Source organism: Mastigoproctus giganteus, chromosome 1, assembly GCF_048544385.1.
Source record: "Mastigoproctus giganteus isolate SK-2022 chromosome 1, ASM4854438v1, whole genome shotgun sequence".
Classification (NCBI taxonomy): domain Eukaryota; kingdom Metazoa; phylum Arthropoda; class Arachnida; order Uropygi; family Thelyphonidae; genus Mastigoproctus; species Mastigoproctus giganteus.
This window is the reverse complement of record NC_143575.1, coordinates 268,420,387-268,434,564: the sequence shown is the minus strand read 5'-3', so window position 1 is coordinate 268,434,564 and position 14,178 is coordinate 268,420,387. Positions and strand designations below refer to the sequence as shown.

The following is a 14,178-nucleotide window of genomic DNA, read 5'->3' as shown; positions in this document are numbered from 1 at the left end:
CGTTGAGGCGCTTTCGTGTGTTCTAAACTTCGACATTAGTTGGCGAGGGTCCGGTCCATTGTGTTTTGATGATGTCGGCAACAGATGGGATGAATCGAAATCCCCGGGCGTAATCTGAAAGTCCAAGGGGACGAAGATGGAGCGTGGAATTGTGGGTAATGATAGACACACGTGAGCAAAATGTGGTTTTAATGGCACGCGCTTGAGTATTTAAGAATTACTTTACATCGAGCGGGTATAAAAAGAGCTTCTTAAGGGGGAGGGGGTTGTTTTCAGCCGAAACCTGTTGAATGTCGCCCATTAGGGCGTTTAAGCTTCTGTGTGTGTGGGGGGGGGAGGGTATTGCACTTGTGGACTTTCATCTGGTGGTGTGCCGCATGGTCGGTACTCATTAAGCTGGTGGATGTTTCGGAAGGGGGTGGGGCGGGGGTGTTGTGGTGAATTTGGTGTCAGGAAGACGTGGATGGTGTCGAGGGCTACGAGATGTCACTTCCGAGGAGATGTGGATGAGAAGCAGTCGGTGATGAATGAAGGGTAGTCACACCTGCGTGAGTGCTGTGATCACGCGACAGAAGAGGCAGAAAGACAGAAAGAAAATGAAGATAAACTTATGGCATGGCATGTATGAAATCATAGAAAGAACAACTTTTTTACTTTCTTCCCTTCCCTTCATTCTCTCTCTCTCTCTCTCTCTCTCTCCGGTCTGTTTAATTTCTCTCTCTCATATTAGTAGTGGAGTTGGTGATCAAAAGGGTGAAAGACAAACAGGTAGAATGCAGATGGTTAGAAGGTTACGGGGAAAGAAGGATGGGATTAAGAGAGAGAGAAGTAAAGACGATCGGTTCTCCTATTTTCACCCTCTGCACGAGATGGAAAATGGGAGAACCAATGATGAGTATTTAGGCAAATGGAAACCGAATTACGAACAGCACTCAAAGGTTATGTACGTCGGCAATGAAGAAATAAAAGCGCCTAATTTTAACAATGCCCTCCATTTTGAGGACAAAAAGGGAAAATCATGAAAAAAAAATCTTTACTGTGGTATCTGAAAAAGACATTTATAGCTTATTGAGATGATGGTCACTTGAAAATCGATACCTACGTAGGCGTTTCTTCACATTTCCCATTGAAAATGCATCTTCACTGGAAATGGATCTTCATTGGGTTGCACGTTGACCGGCAATGGATCTTCGTTGAATTACATTTCATTGGAAACACATCTTCATTGGTTCGAATCATCACTGAGAATGCATGTTCATTGACTTGATTGAAATATCACTGGAAATGCATCACCATTGGATTGCATCTCCATTGAGAATGCCTCTTCACCGAAGGGCATCTTTATTGGGTTAATATTCAAAGGGATTGCATCTTCATTGAGTTGCATCTTCACTGGAAATTGAACTTTCTGGCGTTATCTTCACTAGAAATCCACCTTCACTGGGTTGCATGATCATTGGAAATGCATCTCCATTGGGTTGAATCTTCATTAAATTGCAACCTCATTGAGAATTCAGCTTCATTGAAAGGACTGAAACTTCTCTGGAAATGCATCATCATTGAATTTCATCTTCTTTGAGAATACATCTTCATTGGGTTTCATCCTCACCGGGAATGGATTTCATTGAATTGTACTTTTGCTGCGGTCCTCGTGGGTAGCACAGTTGACAGAATCGCCATCCTTCCCACACCGGATGGAAAAGACCCGAGTTCGAGTACGGTCGATGAAGGGAGAAATTTTTATGGGCCTTTTTCACAATGTAGCTGAGTTAGTCAGTCTCAGGCGAGAGTATCATGGTTTTTCTCCGAAAAACTCGGGTTTTTCATCCAGTAAACAGAAAATCGACCAAAGGCGTCCAACAGATGCATCGGTGATAATTTTTACCCTTCTGTCGGGGTGTTGGATGAGTTCTGATCTCATATTTGTAAACATTTTCTATCATCAGGTGCCATATCGAAAAAGAAACAGTCTCCTCTCAAAATGGCGCATCAGGAGGAACTCAGAAGAACGAATTGTAATTACTAGTAAACACAGTGTTTTGGTTCACTTCAAATGCGCCTGATTAATTTAAAATGAGTCAGAGCAGGAATTAAAACATTGGCGATGAGGCACGCGCCTTTAATTAGCTCTCCTTCTTGGCTTACTACATGAAACATAATTCAGAAGGAGATGATGAAACATCATTAGAAAATCCCGTCTTGGATTTTAATTAAAAAGTGACAGTTTTTTCGCTTTTTCTTTCTTTCTCTCCACACGAAATTCTAGAACAGAGAGAGAGAGAGAGAGAGGCTTAATAAAGAGCAAATCTATTTCTTTTAGCAACTGGAATTACGCGCTCAGAGACAAACATACGCGCGCGCGCGCGCATAGATTTGTTTTCCATCAATTATGGCCTTGTAGGATCACGTTTAGCTTTGTTCATTTCTTTCTTTCTTTCTTTCTATCTTTCTCCTGCGCGCGTGCAAAAAAAAAATAAAATAGGAGCACGCGAAATTAAACGTAACAATGCGTGCGTACTGTTCGAGGCACGGGGATCTCCTTGTTTAATACAGCGCGTCTTAAAAGATAATTAAGATTTCATAAAAATCTCAGTGTTCTTGAAAACTTAATTTGTTCCGTATGAGGGTACTCCTGTTAACGTTAATTGTCGCGCGACGTGGGTGGTTTCGAGAGTGGCGATTGCCTAAGAGACGCTACCACCGCGTCTCTTATGGTTGTCACCGCTTCCCCCCCCCAAAATAAAATAAAGGTTACAAAAAACTCGTTTAAAAGATGAGCCCAACTGCTAACAAGGTGATGCAGTTAATGTTACGCTCCCATCCATAGCATAAAGTGCGCATGCGCAAAAAATAATTTTCCCCACGATCGTTTGTCTTTTAATCCCTTTAAATAGGCACAGGTGGTGCCCTCTAGTGGATCTTAATAGTTTCGTTTTGAAACGTAACGTTTACTGACTTTGTATACACTGCTTACCAGAAATATAGGACCTCTGTAGAGTTTTGATGTTGTGTAGCTGAGTCTACACGTACACTACTCAGCAAAAATATTGGCCGTCCCGATGGCTTTGCTCAACGAACCGTGAATTTCGAACACAGACGTGTAGACGCTTTTAAAGCCACGTTACCTGAATCAGTATACACTGACGACTAAAAATATTGGATAACGCTCCATTTGAATGGTTTTTGGCCCATCCGGAACGGTTGATGTAGGATCTTAGGCGCATGAGCCGTGTATAGTTTCTAAATGGCATATGTTTTATGGTCGATTTGGCTATTTGATGAAAAACCCAAAATTCCGACAGAAAAAACCATACAACCTTCACCCGAGACCTACTAACTCAGCCACTTGGAAGAAGGTGATAAAAATCTTTGTGTCATTGACGAGTCCATTGCGCATGCGCTATGGACTCATCAAAGAATTTCCCCTTGATCCTTTATCTTTTAATCCCCTTAAATTGCATTCCTTCACACAAGTGCTGCCCCCTAGTGGATCATAATACTTTCGTTTCGCAGTGTAACGTTTACCGACTTTATGTACACTGCTTACCAGAAATATGTGACTTTCTGCAGAGTTCTAAAGTTGTGTAGCTGAGTCGGCGCATACACTACTCACCAAAAATATTGGACGTCTCTCAATTCCCGATGGATTTGATCACATATAACTGTGAATTTCAAACACATTACGTCTAGACGCTTTTAAAGCCACTCTTACCTGAGTCTGTACACACTGACCACTAAAAATATTGGATAACGCTCCATTCGAATGGTTTTTGGCCAATCCAGAACTGTTGTTATTGTAGGATTTTAGGCGCATGAGCAACTTAAAACCATATTGAGCCGTATATATTATCTGTGATTTATGGTAGATTTGCCTTTCTATGATTTATGGTAGATTTGCCTGTTTGATGAAAAACCGAAATTCCGGGAGGAAAAAACCATGCATCCTTCACCCAACTACCTCAGCCACGTGAAAGAAGCCCATAAAAATCTCCTTGCGTCATTGACAAGTTAATCTTACCCTTCTGTCCATAGCATAAAGTGCGCATGCGCAAAAAATAATTTACCCCATGATCGTTTATCTTTTAATAGCACTGCTTTACAGAGGTGTTGCCCCCCCCCCCAGTGGATCTCAATAGTTTCTTTTCGCAATGTAACGTTTACGGACTTTATGTACACTGCTTACCAAAAATATGGGAACTCTACAGAGTTTAAGTGTTGTGTAGCTTAGTCTACGCATGCAACAGTTACCAAACAGAAAAGAAAAACAGTGTACAAAGTGAATGACAAGGCTTTATTTCAGACACTGTTAATGAACTGTACATTTGAAAAGAGGTTTGTGATCAGGCGTCTTATTATTATAATTTTTTTTTATTTATTTTCCAAAATAAGCTATGCGAGAAAAATCATAAATAATTACAATAATGCAAGCAATTTCCAACAATGTATACATACGTGTGTGCAATTCACACATATGTATACATAATATATTATGTACAGATTTCTCGGCATTGGAAGGTTCAAATAAACACCACTGTGCACTCTATTGTTTGGAAGGTGCAGAAGACGAGGCATGAGTGAAATCAACAATGTAGCTTCGAACACGTGGCGCGAGATCTGATCGAGTGCATTGTTACAAACGTGAAACAAGAAATCTCTTGCTCTTTTTTTTTTTTTTTTTTTGTTAAATTCACGTGCGTTGCTATGGTTTCCTTTGTTGGAAACGTGCTGGAATGTTGGCGCATATTTTTCCATGTAAAACGAATGTCTTTTGGTTTTCTTTTTTTTTTTTTTTTTTTTATTCACGGAAAGAATTGCGGGAGAAAAAGCCATGTACAGTTGTATTGTCCAATGCCTGCATCAGAGTTCATACCGGCATGTTGTGAAGACAATTTCTTCTTCGCCTTCCTCTTTGGTGTGGCAAAGTAACTATTGATGGTACTTAGGCGCATCTAAGATCTAGAAAAGACCTATGTCATCCTAGCGTGTATCACTTCATCCGGGACTTTGAGTTCAAGGTCCAGACGTCATCGTATTAGCGTCACAGTTCATTTATTTTATTTTTTTGCACTAAGATTTGAGTCAAAGCCTAAGTGTCACTGAACTTCCCGAATATATGAGTTCTAAGGCCCATCTTTGGTCACGGAGAATCCTTCAATCTTTTGGACTCAGGCACCTAGAGGCAACTGGGTAAGCGTTTCTTTGTGGAATGCGGTGTACTCTTTCCATATTCTCAGTCCTTCGATGTATCACCGACTTTCACAGTCCACCTTCAACTGGTGCGTTCCACTTCGTGGCGCTTTGAACGGTCTGTATCACCACTGTGCAAAATCATTATTTCCACGTGCATGTCCAAGCTGCTGGAGCAACTTTGTAAAACCACACGGTGAGGAAAGATGGAGGTGATAAAACCCGATAAGTCAGCAAACTATCAATAGTATTAAGATGGTCCCTAAAGTCCACCATCGTAGTAACGTCAGAACTCCATTATGAACTAGAAAAAAAGAAAAAAAATCAGTGTAAAAAAACTGGGCCAAAATATTAATTAAAACAAGCAATTATTATATTTGTGGCCATAAAAAAATTTATTTAAAAAAAAAAACCTGAACTAAATTGAACAAGTTTCATTTTTGGGCTCATCTGAAAGTTGCATGGTGCAAGAGCAGGGATAATCAAAATAATTTAGAATTCTCATAATTTTCGCTTTAATTAATACATTACAACGAATCTAGAAGGCGCTGTGTACCTGATATCCTATAATAATTTCTTAATGAGGAAATCAATAATTTGAGGATAAGAGGAATTCCCATAAAAACTAATACAGTGGCTGAAAAAAAGGCTAAATTTCATTCATAACTATTAAAGGAAGATTTTCCATCACCCATTTATTCCTTCACCAACAGTATTGGATGCCCTGTGAACTACAGAAAAAGTTCGTGAAGAAATGCGGATAGAAAAGAAGTTAAAACAAGGTGTGACAATGAAGCCCCCTTACCTGATCCCCTATTTACCGGCACGTGCAGACCAGAGCTTCGATGATTACCGCCTGCGACCGTCTGCACACTACTAGTGTTGATGATTCGTGATAGAGTAGCCGTACATTTCATCCGTATCTCCTCGTTCCGAAAGTGCTCTTCTTGAACTCTGAACCTCATTCCCAGCACTGATGACGTCAGACCATCAGGGTAGACTAGCGGACGGTGATTGACTAGGTATTCGGGTGTTACCTGCAAGGAGAAAGCGACAGCTGTAAGGAATCGCGATAGAATCCAATCAATAGTCCAAGAATTATGTCGGTTTGTTTGTACTGAAGTGTTCTTTTCTTCTTTTCGTCTGCGTTCTTAATGTTACCATGCGCAAAATAATAAAAGTATATACTTGCGATAGGCGCATAAAGAACACATTAACCATGCTCTATTGTTTTAGAGCTATATCTTACACATTGCCTTTTGTCTGCTAGAAAGCGACAATAAACATGCCATTTTAAACAATGAGGAAAGTAATTTTAAACAATGACTTCCGTCTGCTAGAAAGCAACAATAAAAATGTCATTTTTAACAATGACTTTCGTCTGCTAGAAAGCAACAAGAAAAATGTCATTTTGAACAATGGTTTTCGTCTGCTAGAAGGCAACAAGAAAAATGTCGTTTTAAACAATGAGGAAAGTCGTCTAAAATGACATGTTTAAACAATGACGAAGGTAATTTTAAAAAATAACTTCCGTCTTCTAGAAAGCAACAATAGAAATGTCATTTTTAACAATGACTTTTGTCTGCTAGAAGGCAACAAGAAAACTGTCGTTTTAAACAATGAGGAGAAAAAGCAACGAGGAGATTCATTGTTTAAAATGACATGATTATGCAATGACTTTCGTCTGCTAGAAATCAACAATAAAATGCCATTTTAAATAATGAGGATAGTCATTGTTTAAAATGAGATGATTAAACAATGATTTCCATCCGCTAGAGAGCAACAAGAAAAATGTCCTTCTAAGCATGAATTTCGTCTGTAGAAAGCAACAATAGACAATGACTTTCGGCTGCTAAAAAGCAACAATAAAGAAGCCATTTTAAACAACGCCTGCTTTGTTTAAAATTGTCTATTGTAGAAAGCAACAATAGACAATGACTTTCGGCTGCTAAAAAGCAACAATAAAGTAGCCATTTTAAACAACGCCTTCTAGAATGCAACAATAAAAATGTCATTTCATAGAATAATATGGAAAGTCATTGTTTACAATGACATGATTAAATAATGACTTTTGTCTGCTGGAAAGCAACAATAAAAATGTCGTTTTGAACAATGAGGAGAAAAAGCAACGAGGAAAGTCATTGTTGACAATTACGTGATTAAGCAATGACTTCCGTCTGCTAGAAAGCAACAAGAAAATTTTAAAAACGAGAAAAGTTCTTTAAAATGTCACGGTTGAACGATGGAGAAAGTCATTTTAAACAATGATTTTTGTCTACTAGAAAGCAAGAATAAAAATGTCATTTTAAATAATGAGGAAATCAATGACATGATTAAGCAATGACTTTCGTCAGTTAGAAAGCAACAATAAAAATGTCATTTTAAACAATGACCTTCATCTGTAGAAAACAATAATAAAAATGTCATTTTAAACAATGACTTTCGTGTGCTAGAAAGCAACAAGAAAAATGTTACTTTCCACATTTTTAAAACGTGGAAAATCATTGTTTAAAATGACATGATTGAACAATGACGAAAGTCATTTTAAACAATGACTTTCGTCTACTAGAAGCAAATATAAAAGTCATTTTAAACAATGAGGAAAAATAATGATATCATTAAACAATGAGGATAGTCATTGTTTAAAATGACATCATTAAATAATGACGAAAGTTATTTTAAACAATGACTTCATTCTCCTAGAAAGCAACAATTAAAAAAATGCTCATTTAACTTTATTCTATCCGCGCAGCACATGAGTTAAGCAACAATGAAACATGTGCAGCAGAAAGACATACTATGTACAGGGTGGTTATAAAATCGTTTCCCAATTTTAAAAATTAAAAAAAAAAAGAATAGTTCCAAGTTCGACGATGGGGGGGGGTTAAGATTTATTCACTTCAAAAAATTTTAAAAAGTTGCTCAAAGACAAAGCAGTTATTACACTTAAGATTAAAGATTGGAACAGCAAAACTATCAAAGCCGTCGTGACTTCCCCCAACAGACGATTGACACAGTTGAGCTGGATCCAGAATGGTTATTTAGCATCGTATGGATGGACGGATGAAGCATTAAGCACGTTTACACCTTGATGGATCTATGCTAACCACCAGATTATAGAATTTGGTGTACAGAAACTCCTATTTGCATATTGAGGAATCATTCCACCCATAAAAAGTATACGAGCACTTTTAGTGTACTGCGAACCAAAATTATCCTAGGGATTAATGAAAGTTGTTTAAATGGAAGCATAATTTTATGCGTGATGGCGGTGCTACGTCAATAATAAAGTCAAAAAGCTCCAATGAAAATCCTTCACGAAAAAGTGAATTATCAGTCGCCATTTTCTGCATTCCTGTCCTGCAACATCGTCCGAAACACAATATCCTGTCTTGATTGTTCATCATAAATATTATTCATCAATAAAGATTGGTGAATAATTTACGGTTTTGTTATTTTTCCAAACTAATCATCCCCCCGTGGTCAAATTTCGAACTAATTTTTATTGTTTAAAAACTAATTTATGGTATTAATTTTATTCTACAAGGATAGATATACTGATCTCAATAATAATTCGAATTTTTTACATTTATGTATTCAATCATAAAAAAACCAACAGATTTTAAAGTCGACTGTTAAAGCAAGAATAAAAGATGTCGCATGTTTCATGAGTTTTTCTATCAGTTACAAGGATCAGCAGACCCGTGAGGTTGCTGTGTGTGCGCGCGCACACACACACACACACACACACCTAAGGTAGCGTCTTATAAGAGCTTATCTAGAAACAGCAGATCCATTAAAAGTTAAGAAGACGTTTCCTGAAACGAAAACAAGACATCCATTTGAAATTAGGCACAGACGAACAAATAGTTAACTGAAAAAAGTTGGCCTCCTCCTTGAATGAACGCAGCCAAAAACCAAGACAAAGTTTAAATTACTTTAAATAAGTAAAGATGGTTGTTTTGTTGGGCATTTTAAATTTATCAAGGATGTCAGAGGTTTCTAACCATGTCAAAAGAAAAAAAAAAAAAAGCTGATTTCTTTTTTTATATTTATTTCAATTTTATTTTATTGTTATTTCAAATCTCGAGAGTTTTCATATACAAACACTTGTTCATTTCACAGAATAAACACTCGCGCGCGGACTAATATCGACAGACGACACTGACACGCGCTTGTTCATTTCGCAACACGTGCGCGTGCTACAAATGAAATCTGACATTTTTTTTTTTTTTTCAATCGTCTGCTACACGCGCACTGATTACATTGTTACATTTCATTGTTCGCAATTCTTTTATTCCACGCGCGCTCTTTGATTTCATTGTTACATTTTAGTATACATTTTAATATTCGTAAATTTATTTTTAATTTTATAATTTTTTATTGTTATTCATTTCACTAAACCTTTTGGACCGGGAAAACAGATTTTATTATTATTTTTAAAATCGTATGCGTTCCAAGCGCCTTGTACCGCGCCTTCTAAGTTACACAGTATTCTATTTTGGTGCTTAAAATTAATAATCTTCTGCACTTCGTGTTTGTTCCCCCCTCCCGTCGATCAACTCTTTGCCTAAGCTACTTTAATTAAGTCTATAAATCGTTTGGCAGGAATAAATTGTTGGCGTTGAACTGGGCGACCTGTTGCATAATTACTTCTTTTATGCGTGTCGCTTACTACACTTTTATAGTTTACAGCGCATGTTTAACGGCCTTATTCGGTTAACTTTGCTTTTTCTTCTGCTTTCTCTGAACTTTGTTTACACTGTTTACCTACGCTCTGCTGCCGGCCCTATATTATTTATTCGCAGACGCTCTTTTCGGATGTATCATTTGCTGAAGGTGTCTTATTATCTCATAATTTATAGCTAAAAGCACTGCTAAGAAACGCCGGCAGATGGCAGTTAGATTTATTGCAATCGAGAAATAACGGACATGGCGTCTGTCTTGCAACACGCAGGTGCCACGAGCTCTGGAAATGAGACATTTTTTTTTTTTTTTTTTTTTTTAATACTTGTACATTTCGCAGAATGAACGCGAGACGCTACTGACACGTGCATGCGCGTGCTCGAAAAATGTAATCTGACGCTATTTTTTCAATTGTTTGCGACACGCTCTGTGATTTCATTGTTTACATCTTTAAGGAGCTTCTGTCGTTTGGTTTGAATACACGGCGTCTGCTCACTTGCTTGTTTAGAGATAAAAGAACGCGAAGGAAACCGTACTTAAAAGAAATACAGTTCTTCGGAGATGCGCTCGGGGGCCCTTTTGGAGTCAGAAAAACAAACGCAGCGAGTGAGTTCCGAAATTGCTCGCATAATTTACGAGCGGAAACGATAAATTCAAGAAAGGATTTCGGATGTTCATCTACACTACCTCGTAAAAAGTATTGGGACATTTTTCATATTCCGATTGCTGTTAATGGTTGTGTTTTTTTCTTGACGATGATTGCGTTTGATTTCTGTAAACGTCGTGCATCTGTCGAGACGCACGTAAATGCCCGCTGTGAGACGACCTTTCGGATGTCGCCTCACGTAGCTTTCACTTTCGGGGTCGCGCGAGTATCTGCATATAAGAAATTGAAGCAAATTGAAGAGGGAAGAAAGAAAAGTTTGTCTAACACGCGGGTAAACAATAAGAGCACGAGAGTTGGCACTTACTTCCTGGTCGTTGATGTACCACCTTAAGTCCGCTGTCTGAGTCGATTTAGCGGAAGTACAATTGACATCGACGATGTCTCCTATCTCGTATTTTGGAAGATCGCCAGTTATTATAGGTCCTTCTTCACCTGGCGCCACGTGTGACACTGGAGACAAAAGAAAAAACGAAGAGAGAAATAAGCATTTCTTAAGTAATAAGAAACAGTGCAAAAGTGTCTTCTGCTCGTATTGCAAAAGTATTCTTCTGTTCCTTGTTTTATGAGAAACAAGAAACGGAATAAATCTCTCTCTCTCTCTCTCTCTCTCTCTCTCTCTCTTTTTCTCTCGTACTCGTATATTTATGTATATGAGAGACAATCGGAGATAAACAAAAATATAAATAAAAATATAAATATATTTAAAGGAGGCCGAGCCCTAATAATAATTGGACTCAGCTGGTGGCCATTTTGAAAGATATTTGAAGTGGAAGATTTCTCTTCTTTAAATCGGTGTTTCGCTGTAGTCAAAGAAGATGTGATTTCTGAGAAGCCAGTCCGTCTGAATTGGTGCATTGAAAGAATGAAGATTCTTTGGAGGATCCCCTCTTTTACCACCTCTAAACGATTAATCTGTGAGGGGGAACATCGGCTTCTGATTCTCAGGTACTTTTCGACACTGCCTAGCTACAATGAAGGAGACTGATAATTGTGAGGCGCCCCTCTCTTGAAGGAGCTAAGGAGAAAGAGGACATACCGACAAAGTCTGAAGGAGAAGTATTGAGAAAATGGGAAGAAATATGGGTTGATAAATTAAGAGGAAAAGGAAGGGGCGAAGGAGAGAGAGAGAGAGAGAGGTGAAAGGAGAAAGGGAACGAATAAGAACATGAATGAGAGAACGAAGGAGGGAGAGAGAGAGAAAATGAGGAATGAAGAGGAAAGACAGAGAAAGAGAGGAGTAAGGGGAAAGAGGGAGAGAGAACGAAGAAGAAAGACAGGAAATGAAGAAGGAAAGAAAAGAGAAAGAGAAAGAACGAAGGAGAGAGAAATGAAAAAGAGAATGAGGGAGGGACATAGAGAGAGAAAACGAATAAGGGGAGGAAAGAGAGAGATAAAATGAAGGATAGAGAGAACGATGAAGAAAGACAGAAAATGAAGAAGAGAATGAAGGAGGGAGAGAAAGAGACAGAGAGAGAGAAGGAAGCGAGAGAAAAGGAGAAGGAGAACGAAGGAGAGAGCAAGAATCAGAGAACGAAGGAGGGAGAGAGAAAACGAAGAATGGAGAGGAAAGAGAGAGAGAGAGAGAGAAATGAAAAAGAGAATGAAGGAGGGAGAGAGAGAGAGAGAGAAATGAAAAAGAGAATGAAGGAGGGAGGGAGAGAGAGAGAGAGAGAGAGAGAGAGAGAGAGAGAGAAAACGAATAAGGGGAGGAAAGAGAGAGAGAGAAAACGAATAAATGGAGGAAAGAGAGAGATTAAAATGAAGGATAGAGAGAACGATGAAGAAAGACAGAAAATGAAGAAGGGAGGAAAGAGCAAGAGACAGAGAGAGAGAAAGAAGCGAGAGAAAAAGGAGAAAGAGAACAAAGGAGAGAGCAAGAATCAGAGAACGAAGGAGGGAGAGAGAAAACGAAGAATGGAGAGGAAAGAGAGAGAAAGATAGAGAGAGAGAGAGAGAGAGAGAGAGAGAGAGAGAGAGAATGAAGAAGAAAGACAGAAAACGAAGAAGGAAAGAAAAGAGAAAGAGGAAGAACGAAGGAGAGAGAAATTAAAAAGCGAATGATGGAGGGAGAGCGAAAACGAAGAATGGAGTGGAAAGAGAGAGAATGATAGGAGGGACGGGGAGAGAGAGAGAGAGAGAGAGAGAGAATGAAGAAGAAAGACAGGAAACAAAGAAAGGAAGAAAAGAGAAAGAAAGAAAGAAAGAAGAGAATGAAGGATAGAGAAAGAAAGAAGACAAAGAAGAGAATGAAGGATAGAGAAAGAAAGAAGACAAAGAGAGAAAGAATGAAGGATAGAGAAAGAAGAACGAGTACGAAGGAGAAAGGCGAAACAGAACGAAGGATGGAGAGAGAAAAGAGGTGCAAAGAGAGAAAGAAATCGGAGAATAGAGAGAACAAAGAAGAAAGAGAGAAAACGAATAAAGGGAAAATAGAGAGAGAAAGAAAAGAGAGAGAGAGGAAAATATAAAATGCAGGGTTATATACACGAAGGGAATGTTTCCACACTAATATTCGACACGCTGTCCCCCTAGCGGTGAAGTCCGGAACCCTGGCATCCGTTGTTAAAGAGATAAGCAAGCAAGATGAGGAGGAATTTGACGCTAATCTGCGCACCACTTAATAACGATAAGAGGCGCAATTAAGAGCCATTTGTCAACATGCTTCCGACATTAATGTGGTGATGGCTGCTCTGCTGTCCTCCACTCAGCAACAAAGAAAGAGGGAAGGAAGGAGCACGAGGCGAGCCAGTTCATTACACACAATCGCCCGGAGGATTGGCAGAGTTCACCAACTTCGGATCATTCGTCAGCCGGAAAGAGACTCATTGATTTGGAATTAAGAAACTCATCTGGCGGTTGTCTCTTTCAACAAGAAACTCCCCCCCCCTCCTCCATCATCCTTTCCGGCCCTCGATATTACCTCATAAATGAAGCAAAACGAAATTTGCACAGATCTCCTCCAAGGAACCATCATCGAGGTTAATAAAATCTTACGTTTTTATTGTGACTCATGTACGAACTATATAACAAAATCCGTCGGTGTCTAGCCATCCACTGGCTTTGTCGGCTGCTATTTCTCCTTCAGTGACAAGACAAGCCCTAAAGACGATTTCGAATTCCGTTTAAATTTATATTTCTTTTAGATTTTCCTGAAAAAAAAATGAACGCAGTAGAAAAAAAGTGGCAGATTATTAATAGAAAAATAAAAGAGGAACTATAAGTCTGTTAGGGTTGCACAACCTGCATTTGTGGCCCTGTTTTATTACGCGGAGACACGCCAGTCATACAGTTAATATTTGATTTCGTTTCCGAAGAACACACCCAGCGTCTTTGTGGTAATTCTGTTCGGAGTAATCAATCGGTTGCCCCCCTTTGACGACGGACATTTCTTTGGCTTCTCAGACACAAATCTCTTCTCTCGCAAAGAAACTTTCCTATCATCAAGGCTCTTTAGCTTCTTGCGTCGACAATATCCAAGAAGCACACACACACACCTGCCTGTTCTGTATCACTGCGCGAAGGTTTTGCTCAGGTGACAAGCTCAAAAAAAAAAAAAAAAGAAAAAAAAAGGGAACTGGGTTTGTTGCTTCGAATCGATCATCCATTACAAGAAAAATAGATCGATGAGTTTTTTTTTT

The 14,178-nt window shown here is 38.8% G+C and overlaps 1 protein-coding gene across 1 annotated transcript in view; it reads right to left on the bottom strand.

Moving 5' to 3' along the window:
- Window positions 1-4,677: 4,677 nt before the first annotated feature.
- LOC150091958 (uncharacterized) overlaps window positions 4,678-14,178 on the bottom strand; it is a 40,381-nt gene continuing 30,880 nt past the window's right edge. Inside the window, exons 6-8 of the mRNA XM_090370458.1 lie at window positions 10,845-10,990; window positions 5,993-6,224; window positions 4,678-5,491 (exon numbers count right to left, since the gene is read on the bottom strand). Coding sequence (XP_090226584.1) covers window positions 5,418-5,491; window positions 5,993-6,224; window positions 10,845-10,990 — 452 coding nt within the window. The 3' untranslated portion in view covers window positions 4,678-5,417. The remainder of the gene's footprint in view (window positions 5,492-5,992; window positions 6,225-10,844; window positions 10,991-14,178) is intronic.